Raw genomic sequence first — 25,039 nt, forward strand, 5'->3', positions numbered from 1 at the left:
TGATTGTTTTCTATAGGTCTTGAACCTCTTTCTTTCCCTCACCTTAAATTTAGTTGTTCTTTTTTTGGATATTCAAGGATTGAGATTTGATTATTCTTTTCCGTACATGCATAACAATATCTAATCATCAACTGTGTTTGAGATTTCACCACAGTTCTTGTTTCAGGCGTTTATTGGGATTATCATAGATTTATGTCCATCTCTATTTGTGTATTGGTCAAACTAAAAAGTATCATTTAATTAAAAATAAAAGTGATAAAAAATTAACAAATTGATGGAATTTGATTAATTAAAGATATAATTTTTTTGGGACATGAAATTTTTGTTCACATTGAAATTCCATACAATGAAGTACAATCGGCAACTCTAAATTCCATATGTTAATGATAGGGTTCTTTTGGTAAACAAGATGTAAGAGATAATATAGTTAGATTTTAGGACTCTGAAATTTAAATTTATAATTTGGTAAAAGAGAATTGCTTTACATACCAATCTTATATAAAATCATGAGTTCATGTAGGATAATAGGAATAGGGCATAATTAAAGTAATACTTTAAGGATGATAATAAGATAGGCCGTTCAACATCGCCTATAATCACATCTATTTAAGGCCTAGTCTAATTTGACATCTTACAAAAAGGTTGGGCTAATACTTTTCTAAAAAACATATACAATTAAAAAGCAAAATTTAAACTAAGAAAGTAGAGCCTCATAAGTCTATTGGACCAACCAATTTACTATTACGTACATTTAATATATATATATATATATATTTATTGATTCACAATTTATATTTTAATATTAAGGTGTTGATCTATTTATAGACATAAGGTTAGCTTGTCCCTAGCTATTATCCTCCCTTAATCTCCATAAATAAAGAATGTAAAGCTTTAATTCAAACTATTACTTTTAAATGCATAATTTTGCAATAAGCACACACATTAGCAAGATATAAAAACATGGTTTTTGGTGCAACCAATGGCTTTTGCCACTTAAGCTGCGCTAGCTGTTCACTCTTTTTGTGGTGGGTGAGATTTCACTCTCAACTTCCTTCACTCTAAAAACATGAAATAGTATAAAATAGTTAAGTCCTCAATTTTCACCAATAGACCACTTTATGACTAATTAAATTTTTAACTTAAGTGCATTTTTTCAACTAATCATAACTCATGACACATGAAATAGTAAAATTTATGAGACAACAAATATGTTTTGATGTCTACCTTTTAGTTACATATATTTCTTTGTTGTTTAAAAACATAGGTAAGGATTTCAAGAAATATTATCACATAAAAGTTCTTTATTATGAATTGTTATTCAGAATCAGAAAGAAAGAAAGTTATGACCATTTTTATTAAACTCGACTTGGATTTAGCCAATTTGATTGATCGATCTAATTAGGAATTGAGCATTTAATTGGCCCTAGCCACTTATCCGATTGACCATATAGTAAAATTAGTATGAACTGGTTCAACTTAGTTAATTTAAGCATCAAAATGGTGACTTGGTTGGTTGGGTCGACCCGAGTTGGCTGATTTAACAAATGTTTTTAAAAAATATCAAAACAAGATCATTTTGGAAGAGAAAAATATGGTGCATCCATTTTATTTGTAGTAATATTTATCATTAGTGTAGTTAATTTATTGTTTCTTAACTTATATTATAACAAAATATTTTTAGTTAAGTTTTAGACCTATTTGTGTGTTTTTGTTACTTAATGTATTTAACTTATTTGTGATATTTTGTTATAATAAAATCTTCCTTATTAATTATCTAATTTGATATTTATGTGATAGAAATGTTTTTTACATTTTAAGTATAAAATTATTATATAATATCAGTTATTATTATAATTTTTTAGAATTATATAATATATATTGAGTCAACCAATGATCAAGCCAATTATCATTTTGAGTTTAATAACATTAGTTAATAGTGGGGAAACTTCCCACCTCATCCATCATTCTCCCACAATAGTTGAGGGCCATAAATATCTCTACTACAAAGATTTATATACAATTAGTTCATCATTTACCATTCATCTATATTTTTTAAGAGTCAATAATAATTAAAATAAATAGTAATTAATAAACTGACAATATGTTTTACGTGCATTTTTTTTCTTCTAAAACTAAATAAAAAACTTTGAAGATTACAAAATTTTGATCCTGAAAAATCAGATCCAACATATCCATCTGTGCTTATGATCCTGATAATTAAGCAAAGCATATACTTTGCTACTTAAACATTTCCTTTCATCAATCATACATGTGCACATGCATGTGGCCAACCTGTCCTCACTTGTTTATTAGTTCTTATGGAATCCTATATATTGGTGGCTTTGTGCCCTCTAGTTCTATATGTGGGGCCTTAACGTCGTTACATTTGGTCTAGGAAAATATTATTTGTTGCCATAAAGGTGAATCATTTTGCATGTTATTAATTTTGATTGATAAAAAAATATATTAAGTTATTTATATTTGAATAGAATAATTTTAAATTACATTTTCTCCATGATTCAAAATTATCGGTGAACATTTTATGGGATAGATAATACATTATATTAATTTAAATATAATTTTAAACCCCTTCCAAGTTTCAACTTAAATAAGCCCGGTTTTTTCTGATCCAATAATAACAAGCATATTATATATTGTAATACTTTATTTAAGAAATGAATCAATACGTTGAAAACAATAAGAAATTTCATCCAGGAGGTGATGAAATTGTCTAAAAGCAAGCAAATAAATTTAGGGTGGGTTGAATAATTTCACAATATAACAAGCATGTGATTCTTTGAACTTGTTCATTTGATTTCACTTTTACGTTATGTCAACCCTTTATTCTCCCTTTTATGGGATTAATACATTATACTACATAAATTAAGATTAATTATATTATTGAGAACTTTATTTGTTTGGGTTGGCCAAGTGAATCATCCACGTGGGGATTGAACCTAACTAACAATTGACAACACCTATACAACGCAGAGATGGAATCATAGTATCATACCATTGTTGCACAAAACAACACCTAAACTAAAAAAATATCTAAGAAGGATATCACTATCAATTATTATTATTATTGGTGAATGATATTGTTACTTATGTTATTATATTGTCCTTTTCTAGGAAAATTAGGTAATACAAGAGAGATAGAAATATAAAGAAAGAGCATAAACTATCTTTTCATATCATGAAATATTTTATCTCATCTAACCACTAAAATTATGACATATATTTCATTTATATTTGTTATAATTCTTATGATCGAGGAATATAACTTATTTTCTTATATGAGAAGATATCTTATTTTCATAAATAAATCAGTATACAAATCACCATGTGAATGGAGTGAAAGTTGTCAAAATCAAAGTAGTGATTAATCTATGCTGTCATGAGTTGTTCTTTAGTATGAGAATAATAGAATCCAAGCCCTCATGAATTCCAATTATATTGGTAGTTTGTAAGCTCTGATATAGGATAATATTTATTATCTATAGGTCACAAACAATGTATTATACACTCTAATTGGTCCAAAAACATAACCTTTTTTATATTATTAATATTTTCGACCAATTAGAATATATGCCACATGATTACGTGTTACTGTTGTTATTGGGTTATATTGTGATGAAAATCAATCCACCTATGTGTGTATTAATTTCTCTTGCAAAACATTATTTAGTATACGATATATGTACAAAGAGTTGCAAAATTTTCATTAAATATAGTAATAAGTTTTAATATTTATTATAAGTTAATATTTGAATAATTTTTAATAACCAACTCTGATTACCAAGTAGTCCAAAAATCCCCTCCAATCCATTTGGAGTAGGAAGATAGACGAAGGAGGGGGGAAATAATGATAGTAAACACAAGGTTAAAAAATTCTATTTTGTTACATTATTTTAATTTTAGGTTTAAACTTAGTTATTATTTTCTTTAAAAGAGAAGATAGATATGTGTATAGAATGTAGAAGAATGTGAATTCATTAATTGATTTGATAATTGTATAATGGTGTTGCTTATATACACGATGGCTTATTATGCAAGTAACATAACTAACTTAACTAACTATCTTAACAAACTAGAAAGCACATGCTTTAAAACAATTAAGCATGTGTTAAATATGTATTAAGAAACTCTATTACATGATTTACATCCATCATTCATGACCCAAGTGATTTGTAGATATCTTATTGAAGTGTCTAGCCAATATGTCCCAAGCTAATTCCTGATCTGGTCCGTAGTGCCAAGGTGTCCAAGCCAACTCCTGATTGAGGCTGTTGTGTCTGGTGCATCTGCTAGTGAAGTCTGATGCATATATTTCCTAGCCAAGTCTGATGCACAACAATACATTCTACATCAAGTCCTAGCCAAGGTTGCATCAAGCCTGATGCATAATCTGCAATCAAACAAGAACAACTCAAGCAGTAATGTGTTCACATGAGTATGAAATAGGCAAGTAGTTTAAGTGATGTAATTTAATATCTCCCCTCAAGCTATTGAGGGTGGATATTTACCCCTCTAAGCTTAGTCAAGAGGTCTACAGTTTGTTGTTCAGAGCTAATAGGGAGCAAATGATAAAGCTTGTTTTGTGGTCTTTCCCTAGCAACATGACAATCAATTTCTATATGTTGTGTCATCTCATGGAAGATAGGATTAGCAGCAATATACCTTGCTGAGTTATTGTCATAGTAAAGGAGTGCAAGATGTTTAAATGGAATGTGAAAATTAGTAAGTAAATAGGTAAGCCATTATACCTCACAAGATGCAATTGCCAAGGCTTGATATTCAACTTCTGAAGATGACCTTGACATTGTGTTCTGCTTTTTGGATTTCCAAGAGATAAAGCATATCCTAAGATCATATAAGAACCAGAGATGGATCTCCTTGTATCAGGGCAGACAACCCAGTCTGAATTAGTGAACCCCTTTAGGTGAACTACAAATGTTGCAGGATAAAATAACCCTTGACCAGAGCTACTTTTGATATAACGAAAAACCCTTGTCATGTCCTTGTAATGGTTAATAGTAGGGGCAACCATCAATGGGTTGAGTTGTTGGATTAAAAAACTTAAGTTTGGCCTAGTATTTGTCAAATAAAGAAGCCTTCAACAAGTTGTCTATAAGTGACAGGATCATGGTATAAGTTGCTGTCATTTTGATAGAGATGGGTGTTTTTTATAATTGGAGTTACAAAGGTTTAGATTCTAAGAATCCCGTGACTAGGAACAAGTCTAATGCATATTTTCTTTGGCACAAAGTTATGCCTTTCTTAGATCTTGCTACTTCTAAACCAAGAAAATATTTTAAAGCACCCAAATCCTTGATTTTAAAGTTGTCATCCAAATGTTGTTTGACAAAATTTATTTCAGAATCATCATTGTCAGCCAAGATTAAATCATCAACATATATCAATAAGGCAGTAAAGTGATTATGCATGGATTTGGTAAATAAAGAATGAGCATGTGAGGATTGCTTGTAGCCTAAGGAAATCAGGGCAGTAGACAATTTGGCAAACCATTGTCTACTGGCCTACTTTAATCGATAAAGTGATTTATTCAATTTACAAATAAGATTAGGCATAAAACAATGTACACCTTGAGGTAAAGACATGTAAACATCTTCATTCAATTCACCATGTAAAAAAGTATTATTAACATCAAGTTGTTGTAGGGACCAACCTTGACTAGAAGCTAGGGCTAATAGAAGTCTCACTATGGTAAGCTTAACCACATGAGCAAAAGTTTCATAACAATCCAAACCTTCTATTTGATTATACCATTTGGCAACAAGTTTGGCCTTATGCCTTTTGATACTTCCGTCATAGTTAAACTTGAGCTTGTAAACCCATTTAGATCCAATAGTTCTTTTATCAGGTGGTAAAGGAACAAGTGTCCAAGTGTTATTGCAGGCTAAGGCTGCAAGTTCATCATGCATATTCTGAATCCATTCTTTGGACTTGATGGTTTGATTAAAGGGTTTTGGCTCTATGTGGGAGGAAATGGTAAGATAATGTTTTAAATGTGAGGGGGACAAGGTTTGATAGGATAAAATATGATGTAAGGGGTGTTTGATATTGTGACTAGTATGAGGATGTTTTTGGCATAAGAGGTTGCAATGATAATGCCTTAAGTAGGTTGATGGGTGAGTGACTCTATGAGACCTTCTAGTAGGAGGTTCTAAGGATGAGGTGTGGTTAGGTGGTAAACCTTGAGAATGCTCAAGAGTGGAAGTTGTCTTAGGCATATTTAATGTTAATGCCCTTTCCTAAATAGTAGGTGAGTCAAAAAGGAACTCATGATTAGTGTTAGTGTGGGTAGCTGTTGTATCTATGTTAGTATGGATGTTTTGTAGCTTATATGGGAAAATTTGTTCACAGAACATAACATTTCTGGAGACATGTATGCTTCTATTAGAAAGATCAAGGATAATGTAACCCTTTGTTCCCGATTTATAGCCACAGAAGAAACATTTCCTTGCTCTTGGATCCAACTTGGTTCTTTGAGAAGTAAGGGTAGAGGCAAAGCAAAGGCTGCCAAAGACTCTTAGGTGGGTAATGGTAGGAGGTTTGTTGAACAAAATCTTAAAAGGTGACTTAAGCCCTAGAGTAACAGTAGGCAGTAAGTTTATAAGATAAATAGCATGAAGCACAACATAACCTCAATAACAAGTAGCTAAGTTAGAATGGAATAACAGAGATCTAGTTACATTCAGTATGTGTCTATGTTTCCTCTCTACTATAGAATTATGCTCAGGTGTTTCAATACAAGAAAGTCTGGTGAATAATTCCTAACTTAGAATAGTAATTATGCATCATAAATTCTTTGCCATTGTCACTCCTAATAGACTTAATTTTATGACTAAATTGAGTATGCACCATTTGTATGAAATTATCTATCAGATTCCTAGTACTACCCTTAGTTGTCATGGGAAAAATTCAAGTATATTTATTGAAGTCATCAACTATAGTAAGGAAATATTTGTTTCCATGTATGGTAGAGACATTCAAAGGTCCCCAAATGTCCATATGAACAAGTTCAAATGGGTGTGAGGTGTATGCAATGCTTTTAGGAAAAGATAATTTGGCCTGCTTGCCTAAATGACAGAAATCACACACCTTATTAGGATTAAACTTCACATAAGGAAAACACTTGCAAATATTGTCAAGAATGTTATTTGAAAGGTGTCCTAATCTAAAGTGTCAGAGATCAAAACAAGACAATGTTTTCTTTTGTAAAGAAATAATAGTATGTAGTGTATCATTAGATTGAGGATGTTTGGTTAATATGTAAAGATTGTTCTGCATTTCAGCATGTCCAATCATCCTCGAGGTAGTCATATCCTGGATGAAACAAGAAGCCTCATAAAAAACAAGCTTGCATCTATGGGAGGAAACAAGCTTATCAACAAAAACTAAGTCTCATTTAAATCCAGGGATATACAAAATATTATATAGAGTAAGATGATAAAAAAGAATCACAGTTCCTAAGTGTTCTGCCTTAAGAGTGATATTGTTAGGAAGTTTGACATAAATAGCTAGGTTTGATGGTTTTGTAAGTTATGTAATTTGACAAGTTGTTAGTAACATGATTTGTAGCTCCAGTATCTAGGATCCAAGTTTGGTTAGAAAAATTATTACCTGGTATGTAGCCACCATATGCATTATTAGGGTCATGGCTAATCTGATTGATCATATGGTCATGGTTGATGCTTAATTGAGCATGTTCTATGTGGCTTGTTCCTGCTGAAGTTCTTGTATGCTTAGTATTGTCTTGATTAATCTTGTGTTCCTGATCCACAAATTGTAAGTTGTTCACTGCATTGGTTCCTTTTGATTTGAACTTAAAGTTTGGAGGAAATCAACGCTTGAAGTAACAAGTCTCTATGGTATGACCTTCCTTGCCACAGAAGATGCATAATTTGCTGTTGTTAGGAGGTCCATAACTTCTTACATTGGTTTGGAATCTTCTACCATATCCTCTGCTATTGAAGTTAGGCCCAACTCTCATATTGTTTCTGTTGAATTGTGGCTTCCATATTTGGGTAGTGTTGATATTGTTCAATGTGGTTTTGTGTTGATCAATTTTTGCTCCTTCTCACTGCCTTTCTTGTTGAATTACTAAGGAAAAGACCTTATTGATGAGAGGCAATAGTTCCATCAAAAGAATCTGAGTCTTAATTGTGTTATACTAATCATTGAGTCCTTTGAGCACACATATCACATACTCAGAGTCTCTATAATTCCTGATAATCTTCACAAAATCACAGGTGCATTTGTTTCTGCATATGCAAGTATGCATAGGTCTTAAAGAATCAAGTTCTTCCCATAGAATCTTGACATCAGTGAAATAGGTGGAAACATCCCTCTCCTCTTGTTTAATAAAGTGCAGTTCTTAAAGTAAATCAGAAGTTTTAAAATAATCACCTTTTGAAAAATCTTTCCTTGAGGTTAAGCCAGAGTTCTTGTGAGATGTCTATGTATATTATGCTTTGTGCTATTTGTGTGCTTAAGGACCGTGTGATCCATGACATCACCATAGTATTGCATCTCTCTCATGCATCAAATATATCATATGTTTCTTGTGGAGTTTTTATTATCCCATTGACAAACTTAAACGCGTTCTTTGATGAGAGTGCTCTCTTCATTGCTCTACTCCAACTATGATAATTCGTGTCATTCAGTGGTGGTGACACCAATATTGCTCCTGGACTTTCTCCTGGATGAAGATAGTAAGGGTTGCTTGGATTTTGTGATGTATCAATATCTTGTTGCGAGTGTTGTATTTGGTTTGATTATGCCTCCATTTTGTTGATTGAAGTAGAGAATAGAATTGAGTGTTTGCACTATTTGAAGATCAAGAATGATGGTGAAGCAGAGCTCTTAATTTGAGAGCTCTGATACCATATTATTTTTAGAAGAGAAGATAGATGTGTGTATAGAATGTAGAAGAATGTGAATTCATTAATCGATTTGATAATTGTACAATGGTGTTGCTTATATACACGATGGCTTGTTATGAAGGTAACATAACTAACTTAACTAATTATCTTAACAAACTAGAAAGCACATGCTTTAAAACAATAAAGCATGTGTTAAATGTGTATTAAGAAAATCTACTACATCTATTATTCATGACCCAAGTAATTTGAAGATAGCTTGCTAAAGTGTCTAGCCAATCTGTCCCAAGCCAATTCCTGATCTGGTCCATCATGCCAAGGTGTCCAAGCCAATTGCTGACCAAGGCTACTGTATCTGGTGCATCTGCTAGTGAAGTATGTTGATATATTTCCTAGCCAAGTCTGGTGCACAACAATACATTCTGCATCAAGTCCTACCCAAGGCTACATCAAGCCTGGTGCATAATCTTCAATCAAACAAGAACGGTTCAAGTAGTAGTGTGTTCACATGAGTATGAAATAAGCAAGTAGTTTAAGTGATGTAATTTAGTAGTTATTTAATAAAGAATGTTAATTTAATCATTTATCTTTTTAAATGTTGGTTAATTGTACCTTTATGTTATAATAATGTTAGATTTAACATCAATATATCAAATCATCCTGAGGAATCCTAGTTGTTATAATCATGGTTTTTCATTAGAATTTAGAATATTATAACGATGGGGATGGAGAAATGATGAAAAAGATGGAGTAGAAAAAGGAAAGAAGAGACAGAGAAAAATTGCTGCAAATATTCAATTTCTAATGTAAAACTCGGTTTCTGATGATTGAATAAAAATCTTCGATGAGAATTTGATATATTCCACTACAAATTGAACACTGTTATAATAGAAATGTAAAAGTGAAAAATATTTTTAAAAAATTAAAGACTAAATTTAACACCTTTTTATATTAAAGAACCAAATTAAAACCTAAAACTAAGATAAGAATTAAAAGGAAATATCTTAACTTAAATAGAAACTTGCATTCATATAATCTTTAAAGAGTATAGTATTTATGTTCTGTTAGTGTCAAGATAAAGATACATATACTCAGTATGTTATTCACTATTCAATGATTAAATATAAATGACAGATATTACAGAAACAATGTAAAAACTGTTTTCTTTCGATTTGTGGGTTTTGATCTCTCCGCATGGTTGTCTTCTATATTTGTCTTCTCTGTATGTAATTTGGTTTTCCTTTAATAAAATTCTCACTTATAAAACAATATAAAAAATTGATACATTTTTTATGCATACATTTTTTCTCATCTTTAAATACTCTCATTTATGTTATTGGATGTCACACATAATTTGTTATGGAACAAATATAGTGAGGTGTTGCATGCTTAAAGACCTAGACGTCAACTTGCAGTAGCTTCTTCGATAGGCTCGGAGATGGCACGCTTTGTTCCCTAACAAAGCCACAATCCATAAGAAAGTAGACCCACTCAATCAATCACCACAATCATAATCCTTTTTCTCATTTCTTTTTTAATCAATTTACATTTGAATCTTTCAGTTTTTTGTTTAGTTATAAATATTCTACATTAATGACAATCATTTTTCTAATCAAGAATATGTTAAAAGTCCTTCCGCAACATAAAGAGGATAACTCACTAAGCACACATGTTTTAGAGAAAATGGAGTTGCCTCCCTAGAATATTAAGAAAAAAATGTGCTTGGAGGTATCTTTTGGGAAACAGCGGTCACGAACCCCAAAATAAACTAATTTATTATCTAAATGGTGAGACATTATTTTTGATAGTACAAAAAAATTCTATTTGAGATTGGTAGAACTATTATGGGAGTCAAAGCTCTTCTAGACAATTGAACTCAATATCTCTAGTTAAACTAGAACAACATCTCATCAATGATCTATGCTTTTGGCGGTAAGATAATGTTCCTTTAATTTGAGATAAAATCGAAGTGTTAGATTCTATCAATTGAGCCAATATATACTCATCTCCCATATTTTTATCTTATTTCGAATTATGTTACAATCATCACCTAGTACATTGTAGTAATGATAGTAATGTTGGCACTCCTAAATTTATTAAGATAAGTTATCCTCAACAATCGATATGATCATCCAAACAGGAACAAAACATATTCCTTTTTTGTTGTTGTAATACATCCAAATAACTACATAATTACTGGTCACGTAAACCTCCTAATGCCCCAATTGTTGTTTTGTTCCTCTGCCTTCTTTTTTTTTATCAGGATCACATGTCCCCATTTGGTGTATCAAGCCAATTACAAAGCTCTATTCATTTAAAAAGAGAAATTATAAAAACAAAAATTAATATTTTAATAATATTCGAGTGTAATTAATAATTAATATCACAAAACCTTTTTTTTGGTTTCCCATAGGTATCATCGCACTGGAGGCAATCCTGTTCGAGTCGGGAACATCCACAGGTATGTGGGGCTAACTCTTCAAGCGGACATTTTTTCCATCCACAAAACTTGAACCCAAAACCTTACTTAAGGGGAATCAAACATATATCACTTGAACCAACACTCGTTGGTAAACCTTTGTTTTTAGTTCATAATTAATAATTGCTCCAACTTGTCACTTTCTAGACCCATAATTACTTTCTAGAAAATAATTATGGGACCAATATGTTATTTAGAATGGTCAGTGTCAAGCCTATACATATTTGCCCCACCCATTCTCAAATTTTTTTCATACTATATATCAACTGTATTCTTTATCTTTTTTGGGACAATAAAATAATCCATTTCGGGATTTGAGGATATCCTCCCAATAGATATCATTATCGGGAATTAAACTGTTAATCTTTTGATTTTTCTAGGAATTTAATAAGGTCATATACTACTAAACCAATGTCTTGTTGATCCACCCAATCTCAATTATAAGATCGAGGTTAGGTTAAAAAAAACCCTTAAATCTCATGACAATAAATTAAATCTTCAATTGGATCTCAATCTCAAGCATATAGTTTAATATTAAAAGACACATCCTTGGTGGGGCCTACTGTATAGATTATTATTTATACTTTATATATGATTGGCCCTTCAAGTTGATTGTTTAATTAAAATTTCAACAAATGGGTGGCATATTTAAGAGCTTTTGTGATCCACAAATTCATAAGAAGATCACGCTCAATCACGTGGGTAACATGTTGATAAGGAGTGTTTATCTACTATATGATAATACATGTTACTTTATATATCATAAATTATGATTGGTTAAAAAAAAATAATGTATTTAAATTAGAAATTTAATTATTAAATATTTTTCTGACAAATTACTACTCATGACATATAGAGTGACGCACATTATAAGATAGATGTGTGTTATTGTGGATAAGGTACCAAAAAAATATTGTGTCATATGTGGACCAAAATTTGTGGATGTGACACTTGTCATTCACCCAACCATGCAAACTGTTCATAGTATACTCCTACATTAATGTTTCTATGTCCCAACCAGAGTGGAGAATCTAATGTTCACTTTGTGATTTGACATGTTCTGATATGTGATTAGTTAAGATATTTTTCATGTGGCTTCACTAATAAGCTTCTACTTGGTTGATTAAAGAAGCAATTGACTATAGATTGAGCTTTTTGCTTAAGCATGCTAAGTTAAAGTATACTTTTATTTTCATTGATTGATCAAAGCTTAATCATAATGCTTCAGATTAAGGGATCCTATAAGCATCATGTCTACTTTATATTATTATTATATTATATGTTCTCTAAGCAAAAGTTTAGATTACATTGAACTTTGAGCATTATTATCTTTGAAAAGTAGCCACCATCAGATCTTGGGGTTCACATTCAAATCCCATCTAAAAAATATTCATAAGCTGATCAGTAAATGCTAAAATCGATCAAAACTGATTTTTAGAAGATAATTTTCCACTACAAAAATTCTTACAATATCTGATGGAGGTTGCAATACATTAACCACAAGTTGCGACCGTTTTTGTAATTAGTGTACAGTATTTAAAAAATAGCTTCTGAAAATTGAAAAGAGAAAAGACATTGTTTACTGAAAAATTTGCTATAGACCTAGTGATGGATTCAATACGTTGGTTCAAAGTCACTTGCGAAAGCGGTCACTATATGGTATTTTGCGTCCATTATATGGAGTTGTCTACAATATGGTCATGCATGAAAAAAAAAATAGAGCTAAAGTGCAACCATTTTTGCACGAATAAATTAGATTGAGACTACATAAGTCTTGTCAAATTAAATAAATTATTATTACATTTTTGTAGCTATATAAACTCTCATCATTTATAAATATTATATTGACTATATCTTCAAAGAAGATGAGTATTATTTCTTAAACATGGAGAGGGTGACGAGTGTAATTTTAAATTAAACTTTAATGGAAGTTAATATAATTTACTCTTAATTAATTATACATTAGCTAGAATAAATTGAGTATTTGTAAATTTGCATATAGAATTTGATTATAAATCATCACTACTCTCTTTTGTGTATTTAAGCAACATTTCCTTAAAATTATTGATATATTTTGTAATGAACAAAATTTAGTTTTTTTAAAATTTTCTATGTTTTCAATTCCTTTTATACTGTATGTCACTCATCATCTACATAATGGTGACGAGATCGATTTTGATATATTTTTAAGTATGACAATGATCATTTCTTAAACTTAATGGAGAGACTGAAAACCAATTTTTTGGACCAATCAACAAGTTCTACTTCTTTTTATTACTCCATTAAACATTTTCAAAGCCTACTAACCCTATCAAAAAAAGAAATATTTGAACAATAAAATAAACTAATTTTTTATTGATTTTTAGTTATGACATTTTAATATAAAATGCATTATTCTAATATATTTACCATATTATCATATTTTTATATAAATGAGAATTTTTTTTGATGTCCAGTTGTATACTTTATCTTTAGTCATCTCCAACAATTAGCAACAACTAACTTAAGTATTGGGGATAAAATAAAGTATATTAATATTAAATTTGAGTTTGAGTTTCTAAGTACTTAGGAATCATCATTTACTGTATAGACAAATATATCTACCAATGACAATGATCATAGAGAAGAAATGATACAATTTTGTTTAATCTCATACAAGATTTCAACAAAATATAGTATAGTGTGAAACCAAGTCTAAATAGCATAAAAGACAACGACTCTTCATAATTTCTGGTTCGTTAATAAATGCATTAATAATTATAAGGAGATGTTACTTAAATACATAAAACAAAAAATAAGAGTGATTTCATAATCAAATGATTTATACCAACACCTATTGGAGTATAATTACCTAGATAATTAATTAAGAGTAACTTACACCAACACCTTAAAATTTAACTTAATTACATTTATCACTTATTTTTTGTTTAAAAGATTATACTCACAACTCTGCTAGGGTAGTATAATATATGTATATAAATTAAGTATGATTTATGATTATGCAAAAAAAAATAGAGATGTGATTTGTATAATTAAGTATAATATATGTATATAAATTAAACATGATTTGTGCATATGCAAAAAGAAATAGAGATGTGATTTGTATAATTTCATTAAAACTTGTTATTATAAATTAATATTTTTGCAACTAACCTTTGTTCTATGGTTATTTTTGGACTATTTTAGTGAAAATGTTTTAGTTGCAAATTGTTAAATCCCTAAGTTAAATGCGCAAGGACTAATCTCCTTCAATTCAAGAAATTTTCACTTCCTTCACTCTAAACTCCATTACCTTATGGAAACCTACCTCTTGCACCTCTATTCCTTCCAGCAAGCATGGTCATCATCACCATCAACTCTCTTTCTCTTTTGTCACACCACCCTCCCAACTCTATATATCTTTTCTTTTCATTTGGCGTGATTGCATTATATTGTTTGATTTCTTTCTGTGAGAATTGCATTTTTGGTGCAATCATGGATTGCTTCAAATTTGGTTGTAAATTTTGAATCAAACTAAACAAAAAATATAGTTTAAAAGTTAAAACTAATAGAATTAAATGAATTAAAATTATTATGAGTGGTAGAGATAATTTAAATGTAAGTTGAAATATATATATATATATATTAGGAAAATTGAAATATTTGAAAATTATATCGGTAAAATTATCCTTTTGGCAATTTGATTTTCCAGAAGGAGTAAATAAAAGTTAAAATAAATTGAAAGGTTTTCCTAAACAAGTTTCTCTTTATATTGGTACTACATATAACATATAACATATACCATCATTGGTTAAAAATTTTGGATTGCTTTTACATGGATAGATTATTGCTAAAATAGAAAATTCTGTTATATTGCTTTAATTTATTTTTTAATATATAAAAATGGAGAAAAAACTTAAAGGTGTTTTTTTGAAGATATATAATAACATTGAAGGATTTTGGAAACAAAAAAGAACTGAAGGACCTTGTGAATGGTTTAAAGTTGAAATGACTATAAAAATTATTTCAAAATTGGATTTTGTGCATGATTCGGTTATTATTTACACTTGAAAATATTATATTCTCTTAATAAATTAGCATGAACTCTCCTTCTAATCACAAAAAGTGACATGTGTTTGGAGAATATGAGGTAAAAGTGACACATTTCACTTCCAACAATTAAGAGAATCTTGACGCTGATTATTTTTTTGGGCAATATAGCATTAATCTTTGCATTTGCATTTTTATTATTTTGTCGGTAAAAAAATGAATCAACCAATTCAACCCAACGAGGTTTATTTCTCATAAAATTGATTCTTTTATAAGGAAAGTATGTATTAAATAAGCAGAGGTGCTAACCTAATATAAGAAGAATGATCATAAAATGATCGATTTAGTGGAAATAGAAATGCAATAATTAGAATTGTTACACCAATTAACAAATTTTAAAGACGAATGAACAATCTTGGCTTGAAATCAACACCAAAATCTAGTCTGGATCAAATCCATAATGTAAACAAAACTCACAATCTTATCTGAAAAAACTAAATTATTTCTCATAATTCAAATAGACTACATAACAGTAAATCATAACATCATCCACATCTTCATTTCTTTCCCCTTCGGATCAAGAGGATCACGCATATTCCATAAAATTGATTAATAATAAGTCTTATAAGAAGGGGTTAGATTATGTTCTACATGTTGCTATATTCCATATTCATATATACTTGTCTATAAAGAAAAAATACACATAGAATAATGAGATATTTGTCTAGTAATGTAAGGTCTAAGTAGATCGTAGGGAGTATATTTTCTGTCACAAAAATATATGTCACTTTATCTATCCATTTTTTCATGCATTAGTTGGAAAATATAAAGTTAATATATATTTAATTTATGTTTTAATTTTCTTACCAATAAGAAACAATGTTAGAAGGGGTACATGGAGTAATACACATTTTGAGATAGAAGATGTAGCTCCATAGATCATCATATATTTATGATAATAATACTTGTTAGAATAGACAATCACGCACATTTAAAGCAACTAATTTCATACTTATAAAAAAACTAAATTCTAAGATGATTATTAGGTATATCATAACAAATTAAATTAACCCATACATAATAATTTTGACTACAATATTCACATGAAGTAATTCTCCTTATTTTCTCTTCTCCACATGTGTCGCACGTCTTAATTCAATTAATTTTTTTTATATTTATTTACATACTCTTATTAATACTAATATTTATTTAATACATACTCTCATTGTCACTCTCAACACCTATATTTCTCAAGTATCAAAGACCGAACAAAACATTGACCTTTCTTGTTGCACTTGTTAATGTTCTAATGATAAAATTAAATTAAAATGAGACAGTGAAAGAGAACCCAGCAGGTTGGTTCATTAATAACCAAAGATAAAATATACCACTAACCACTAAGCACCAAAAATAAAATAAAATACTAAACATGATATAAATAAAAAAGAAGAAGGGAAGAAAAAATGTGCATCCAATTCAGCTCCCACATTCAATGCATCAGATTCGGAGTATGATATCCCCACCAAAAAATTAAAGATTAAAATAACAACATGAAAATGGATATTTAAAGTACAAAAAGATTCTCCATTTTAGGGCAAAGTCTTATCTTCTCTGCATCCAATACCCTCTCTTCATTTATAACAATATCCTCATCCCATGTTATTTTAGTGCTTACATTGATATTATTCTCCTCTCATGCTTTATTTTTTCTAAGTTCTCCTCAATTATTGTTGTAAACAATATTCTATACAATAATTAAATGTTTCCTTGTCATTGTTCATTGTCTCATTAAACATCATATTCACTAAAGTGGCTGTAAATGTTACAATATATAAGGGTTTCTTTTATTTAAAAGTCTGGCTAAATTTTGCCTTCCATTTTATTAGCTCTATGATCATTTTGGTCTAGATATTTTATGACAAAGATCAGTTGTTTAAAATGTGTTTCAAATCATGTTTTAGATCAATAAAAACATATCATATCAATTAAAAAAATTAAATATATATTATTTTTTATATTTTTGTTTCAAAATTATTGGTTTTGGACATGATTTAAAACAGAGTTTAGGAGACAGATTCTTGTCCAATATTCTACTAGAAAATTCCATATGAAAAGGTTAGTGCATGCCTAAAGCCATCCAAAGGCTGAAGCTGCCCACTTTATATTTTTTGCTTTTGAAATTGTAGCATTTTTGTATTAGAGTTGGGAGGGGGAAGGGTGAAGTAATATTTTTGTTATAATTTATTTTTGCATCATTCTTTTTATTGGATTTGGAACCCCAAAGATCCACAAAAGTTGGTGTTGTTTAGCATCACATGGAAGAAGCATTGACATGGAATGGATTTGTGATTTGGAAATAAGGAAACAATAGACAAGAATCTGATAGTTTGATTGCATTGTTCTTTTGTTCCTAGGAGGAATCTGTTTAAGTCAGATGTAAGAAAATAAAAAATTTAGAAACCTTATGTCCATGTATTTGGTGAATAAGCCTTATATTCTTATGATCCATACAAGTTTAGGAATGTTTAGTTGTTCTCTTCATGTAAATACAAGTACAGTACTTTTTATTTTTGTTACAATTAGTTTCATTGGGTACGGAAAGTTTGATGTTTTAATGGTTTAGTTGGTGATACTTTTTTCTAGGGAAATTATACTTTGTCGATGTGGCCTAAACCAAAAATACTATGACTATTATATATAGAGAATTTTTTTTTTGTTTCTAAGAGATATTGACTATGGGCGTTGCATTAGATAATAAACTTATTGTCTCTTAATCCTTAAAATTGTTTTTGATTTCTGAAATCATTTATTTCTAAATTGAGATATAAAAAAAATCATCACAAAATATTGACTAATTTTAAAAAAATGCTTATAGTGGTAGCGGTGAAAAAACATGAAGGCAAACTGTCAAATTTTATAGCATAGGGACACTGGCCTAAATTCTTTGGCCAAAAATATAAGAAGGACACATTGCTATATATTTATCCTTTTATTTCTCAAACAGGACATTAAACTACATGAAAATATGAGAATGTTATAATTTAAAAAAGAGTTTAGCTAAACATTTTTCTTAAGAGCAATGTTTAAGAAATCCAAAATGTAATACCAATCTTGGAAACTTTATATATTGACTCTTAGTAAATTAAATATACCTGTTTCTACAATAAATTTTGTATTTTTGAATTCCTTAAATATTGCCATAAGGGTAATGATTAAAAGAACCATTTAAATTTCAAACACAGATGACTTGTAACATGTTATTAGGACTTAGGAGAAAAGAACAATAAAAATGAAAACTAGGAGACAAAAAAATCTCAATATTGTTGTGTAGTCATTACCTTCCTTTTTTCCCACCATGCAATATCAAAGAAGACAATGACATCAGAAAACATTATTGATTAACAAAATTGATATGAAAGGAGGGAACTCTTTTGGTTGGATAGGATAGGGTTGCTTTTTTCTTAGTCAAAAAGATATATGTGCTACAAGTCTTGTTCCATGACTAAGATTATCCTTTACAATCAAGAGCAAATATGATTGTGCATTAGAGGAAATGCATTATTTGTTTGCATGTCATGTCACAATCACTTCATTGGTTTGGTTGGTTATTGTGGCAAGCCCTAGTGCCAATGTAGATGAAGAGTAGTATTGAGTGGCAACCTGGAAAATGACCTTGGGGCCAAAAGCACCATACTTACCCATCTATATATACCGCTTATTATTATTGGTTAGAAAATTACTTAATTATTAACTTTTAATTTGAATATGTTTTTCAATCAATCACAATAAATGATATATAAAGTGACATACTTTATGTAAAATAAAATATGATCTAGTCAAATACACTCACAAATAGATAAAAAATGCCAAATATTTGATTTATGATCATTACTCATCCTAACTAATCCATTTTTTTGTCTCAAGCCACCGATTCATTGTTTTTTAATCACTTGATGTACAATCATTGTTGGTTGAACTACCCAATCCTTAGGTACCCATGCCTTGCTAATCCATTGTCAAACTGAAGCAACAAATTATTTATATATTTTTGATAACAAAATCTACTTGGCTAACTTATTAAACCACTAAACTGGAATGATGTAATTAACTATCATTATTTATTAGGTAGATCATAGAGATCTATCTTTATTAATAAACATGATTTAAAATAGAGTATTATGACATCATTTAATAATGTAATAGGCAAATTGCAAGAAATTGTGATACATGTCCAAAGATAATGGACTGACATCCCTTACTTTATGCTTAAAGTTTGATTGTAAATTATTTTTTAGATCATTAAGAAGACTGTGAAGCTTTTTCTCCATTTTATCTTCTTCTTTACTTACCACAAAATGTAGTAATCTTAGGAAAATTGAGCACAATGTCATCCTAATTACTGTATATTAAATCCTTATGCTAGTATAACAACCCACAATAAGATACCTACATTTGACTCATCTACTTTTTACAGTTATACCCGAGGCTATAGAACAAGGGATGAAACTATGTAGAGTACGTTATAATTTCTACTATGAAACTCCTAACCTTGTGACATAGCTTAAGGAAAGGAAACTTTAAAGATAACTGTGTTTTAAGCCTCTCCTTGTAGTTATAGGGCTCCTAGCACATAGGAACAATTACATTTTACTAGTTTGCACGGTGCTAAAAGTATGTTTTACCTGAGCTACAAATTGTTTTACAAGATCATTAAGAATCTTATATGATAAATTGTCAGCTAAAAAGATCTCATGTTGAACCATTAATTAAATGTTTGTGAAAGTATCGTTTTCTGTTTCATTTTCATTGATCATATGAAAAGATAATTCACAAATTATGGACCTTTTTTGTAATTAAATTTGATTTCAATAGATATTAGGCTTAAATGTAAAATGACACAGGGAAATGTTAGCAATCAAAATATGATTTTTTGGGATGGAATATTTGGCATGTATCTATAGGTTTGATTGTTTTTCTAATTTATTTCCTAGTGGAATGTGAACTACTCAACTACTTACTACCTTTTGATTTATGAGAAGCTGAAGAAGAAATAGTAGCGGGTTATAAAATGGCCATGAAAATGTTCATGGGCCTAATACACTCCTTGCAAAAACATAGCTATGTATCTGTTAAGCTTTAACAAACAGAGTTCAATTTGGCAAATTATACATTAACCATGAAATATTCCATTCATTGGGCTCAAAAAGAAAAAGTAACACTAACTGTTTCAACAGATTTGTTTCCATCAGAGTTTGTATATATTGGCCCAAAACCATAATCCAATCTAACTCTGCCACAATCCTCTCCATTTGACTTGTGTGTAGGATCGATATTGAACCAAACTAATTTAATATTCGTTTGAAACTCGATATATTATTTAACTCGATAAATTTGGTTTATGAATTAAATGAGCTGAATTTGACCTGAAAATTGAGCTCGTTAACTAAACGATATGAACTTGAGTTGAATATAGTTCAATTGATTAGGTTCGAGTCGATATGTTTATATATAAACTAATTTTTTGCAGTTTTTTTTATATTTTAATTAATTATTTTAGTTGTCCAAATGAACCATTCGAATTGAATCGAACAATTTGTGAACTTTAACTGAGTCGAACTCAAACTAAAAAATAACTCATATCAAACTCAAGTTGAGTTTTGAGTCGAGTCAATCATTATTGAGCTAAACAGAACTTAGCTCTAATTTGATTCGATTCAGCTCATTTCCAACGCTATGTTTGAATTCTATCCAAAAACACAATGAACTCTATTTTATTTTCTTTATCAATTATCATCATGACACAATCCTCAGCCAATCAAAAAACACGTCCCCACCATTCCTTCATCATGCACATATCAGAATTGAACTTCATCCGTAAACCCAAATCAATGAGACAACATTTGTGACAAAAAAAAAATGAACCAACGGTGTATGAGTTTTATACTTATTATTATATCATTCATTATTCTTGTACTAATTATTGTTTATAAATCTTTATACTGCATTAGAGATTATTCTCTGATATCATTATACTCCTATTTTATATAACCAAAATTTAAGGATCATTTGTTACCCTTTTCTTATCCTTTTGTTATGCTAGATTTATACAATTGGATTTGCCACTCACACTCATATGTTGGGTGGTGCAATGTCAATCCCTACAACTCAAAGCCTCAACGAAGCAAAAACAGTTGCAATGCTTTATCCAACTCAGAGATTATTCTCTAAACATTTTTGTTTCTTCAAGATACCTTTAATTTTGCCGATTATTTAATTATATACAGTCCTCATGTGACACAAATTTTTGGACTTCTTTTCCTTAGAACCCAGTATCAAATACCAGAGGATTTTCCTCAAAAGAGAATTGTTTTCTTAGAGGTCATCAATTCACCATAAAGCAATTTTTTGGGCTTATCTCAAGACGTTCTCCACCAAACAAAGCAGGTGCCACCCTTCTATCAACGCATTGTCCAAGAACTCATCAAATTCAATATGGGAAGAAAATTACCTTGTGTTTTGTAAGAGTTACCTTAATTATACCTGATGCCCATTTTTAAATTGCGGTTAGGATCGCATTTGGGTAACAGTTGCGATCGTTGCGATGCGGTTTGTGTCCGTTGTTGCATTGTAAATTTTTTTATGATTAAACAAATATTTTTGAATTTAATGTACTCCAATACGCCATGACACTGCTCAAATGTGGTCATGCTGTTGCGTTGCAATTCGATGTGGTTGCCTCAACATGATTCGGTACCATTCTGCAATTGTGATGCAGATTCGGCAGTCACCATAGCCGCGATATTACTGCCACTACTGCCACTTCGCGTGATGGGGTCTGCTTTTGAAACAATGGTGCCCCTCTTCGCTTTAAAAGCTACACTCACCTGTCTAAGAGAAACAAGTGTAATTACACTTATCACCCCTTTAGAAGAGGTGATGTAATGTAATAAATGCATTGATAATTGAAACTCAACGGAGGTTAGGTTGCTTAAATAAGAGAAATGTTGAGGGTAATTAAATCAAATCTCAAGGAAGTTAGTGTAATTTTTCCATCTCAAATAAAATATCATACATAATTATGCTATGGTTTACTAGTAAATTACATAATGTTTTCCTACAACTTTGTAATATTATGTTGATTATTGTGAATTATTGAAATGAAAGTTGAAATGACCAAAAGGTTAAATAATTGAAGGTTGCAAGTGTGATATCATAATATGTCCAATCATTTATCAAAGTAGCTTGCAAAGGATGTGAAAGAATACTTGATTATAGCACTCAAATTCCAATGTTGCAGTAGGAGTTGTTTCACCAAGCTGCATCTTGCCTCTGACAGAAGAGAATGTGGAGAAGGTTTTGGATGAAATAGATGGCCCTGTTGTTGTCCACAAGCTGCAAGGAGCATGTGGATCTTGTCCTAGCTCAACTATGACATTAAAGATGGGAATTGAAACTCGCCTTCGCGATAAGATTCCAGAAATCCTCGAAGTGGAGCAGATACTGCACACCGAGACTGATCTGGAGTTAACCGACGCAAATGTTGAAAATGTATGAAACTTTATGCATAATTTCTGTTCTAGAATTTCCGTAATCTTATTTGTATTATGTATCATCACAGTCTCTTGAATTATAAACTGAAGAGTAGAACCAAAATGATCTTCTAGACACTTGTTTTGTAGCATATAGATGAAGTAAATCATGCTTATCAACTTGACAATGAGTAAGTAGTGTATTATGCAAAACCATTATGGGTAGTCTTTGCTTAATGAGGCAAGAAAACTTGCCTCATTTCTTCAATCATTCGATGGCGGGGTAACATTTTTGTACAAACTATCTGTAGTAACTTTATGCAAACTATTTCTAGTAGCTTGAATATTTGTATACTTTATGTTGTTTGCGTAGTTCGCAACAATTTTGAATAGTATGAGATAATCTTTACTCGCTGAGTCACGACCAGGTTGCTCTCTTGTTTCGTGTCAGTTCTCGAATTCCCAGAGTATGGCTACCCGTGCCAATTCTTTACCCACAATACTCACTACCGGTGTCAGTTCTCGAAATCTCACTTCGGCTACCTGTGCCAATTCTTAAGTGTCACAGAAAGAAAGGGGGAGAAAGTTGCAAAAAATGCATCGGCGGAGTATTAGGGGAGAAAAAAAGTTGAGAGGAAACGCCTTCAACTTGAAGTGTGAGTTCTAATGAGGGGAGAAGACCTCTATTTATAGCGTGAGGCCTCCAACGGATACCCCATCCGACGGTCCAAAACGGTGGCCCAATCTCAAACGGTCAGATGATCCGACGGCTGGAAACATTCTCTACGCGGATCACCCAAGATCTTCTCCTCCCACTCTTCAATCGTATGGACTAAGTCTCACATGTGCGGCATACGTGTGTTGACTTGGTCAACACACGGTCCAAACCCACATAGCCCAAAAAATAAATAAAATATAAATGTTTATTTAAAAAGAATGTTGGGCCCGAACCCGGCCCGATCACGAACCTAGCCGAGCCAGCCGGTTGGCCGAGCGGCAGCGGAGGAGGAGGAGGTGGTGGTGCGCACGCGTGTGTGGAAGAGTTATATTTGTGTGAGTCCTCAACCACCCACAAAACCCATTGTACCCCTTGGGGCACACCTCAATGATGAAACTTAAGGCTTATAAAGCCTTCAAACTTCTCTCCTCCAAGCAATGTGAGACAAGTGAGTTTTTTCATTTCACAAACTCAAAAGTCACCATAAATGACCTCATTAATGTGCATTAAAATCACTTCAAAAACTCATCATTTTTTAACAAATTCCAACAATCCTCCACTTGAAATTAAAAAACGATTTCTGAGAATTTTTGTGGTATCAATAAGATTATGCATAAACAAAGGTGTGATATGACTTGAACCTTTGCATAGTGAATAAGATCCAGATTTTACTAGAGTGACTCGTACGTAGTCTTGAACTCTATCTCCGACATCAAACCACACACAACCTTTTCAAAGGTGTATTTTGTAAAGCCCGTGCATTAAAGGCCATGCACATATATCCTAGTATAGTGAACGCTCTAGAAATTTATGCCCCAAAATTTCATAGGAAGCGGCCCCCACTTCCACATTCACATATGTGAGTCTATCAAGAGTACTCCTGTAGCCTAGATACCCCACTTCAATTGAAGTATAGATCTCATTAAGAGTTTAACTCATCCTTACATATGCTACAGGAATCATGCTTCTCATAATTTTATAGCATGTTCATTCTCATATCACTTCAAAACTTGTTATTACCCATTGAACTTATTTCTTGGGATCTCTAGTCAATTAGGTCGGGTTACCATCATGAGTGATCCTCGTTCTAAGGGCAATAGTCCCATACTCTTAGAAGTATTATGGACTTTCTCTCTAGTTAGTCCTTTCGTCAAAGGATCTGCTAAGTTATTCTCAATGCGTACATGATCCACTCTAACAGCTCCTGTAGAGAGTAACTCTCTAATGGTGTTGTGCTTACAACGAATTTGTCGTTTCTTACCGTTATAAAAGTGGTTCTCAATTTTTGCAATAGCCGCGGTACTATCATAGTGGACCAACACATCTGAAATCAGTTTTTCTCATAGGGGAATCTCTGCAAGCAAGCTTCTCAACCAAC

At 31.0% G+C, this 25,039-nt stretch overlaps 1 protein-coding gene across 1 annotated transcript; it reads left to right on the forward strand.

The window, feature by feature from the left end:
- The first annotated feature begins 21,547 nt into the window (after positions 1-21,547).
- On the forward strand, positions 21,548-23,245 carry LOC109338688 (nifU-like protein 3, chloroplastic). The gene is made up of 3 exons (XM_019575978.1): positions 21,548-21,644; positions 21,736-21,858; positions 22,712-23,245. Exons 1-3 carry the CDS (start codon positions 21,548-21,550, stop codon positions 22,966-22,968), a joined length of 477 nt encoding a protein of 158 aa, XP_019431523.1. The 3' UTR covers positions 22,969-23,245.
- The last annotated feature ends 1,794 nt before the right edge of the window (positions 23,246-25,039 follow it).

Source organism: Lupinus angustifolius, unplaced genomic scaffold (assembly GCF_001865875.1).
Source record: "Lupinus angustifolius cultivar Tanjil unplaced genomic scaffold, LupAngTanjil_v1.0 Scaffold_35_210, whole genome shotgun sequence".
Lineage (NCBI taxonomy): Eukaryota > Viridiplantae > Streptophyta > Magnoliopsida > Fabales > Fabaceae > Lupinus > Lupinus angustifolius.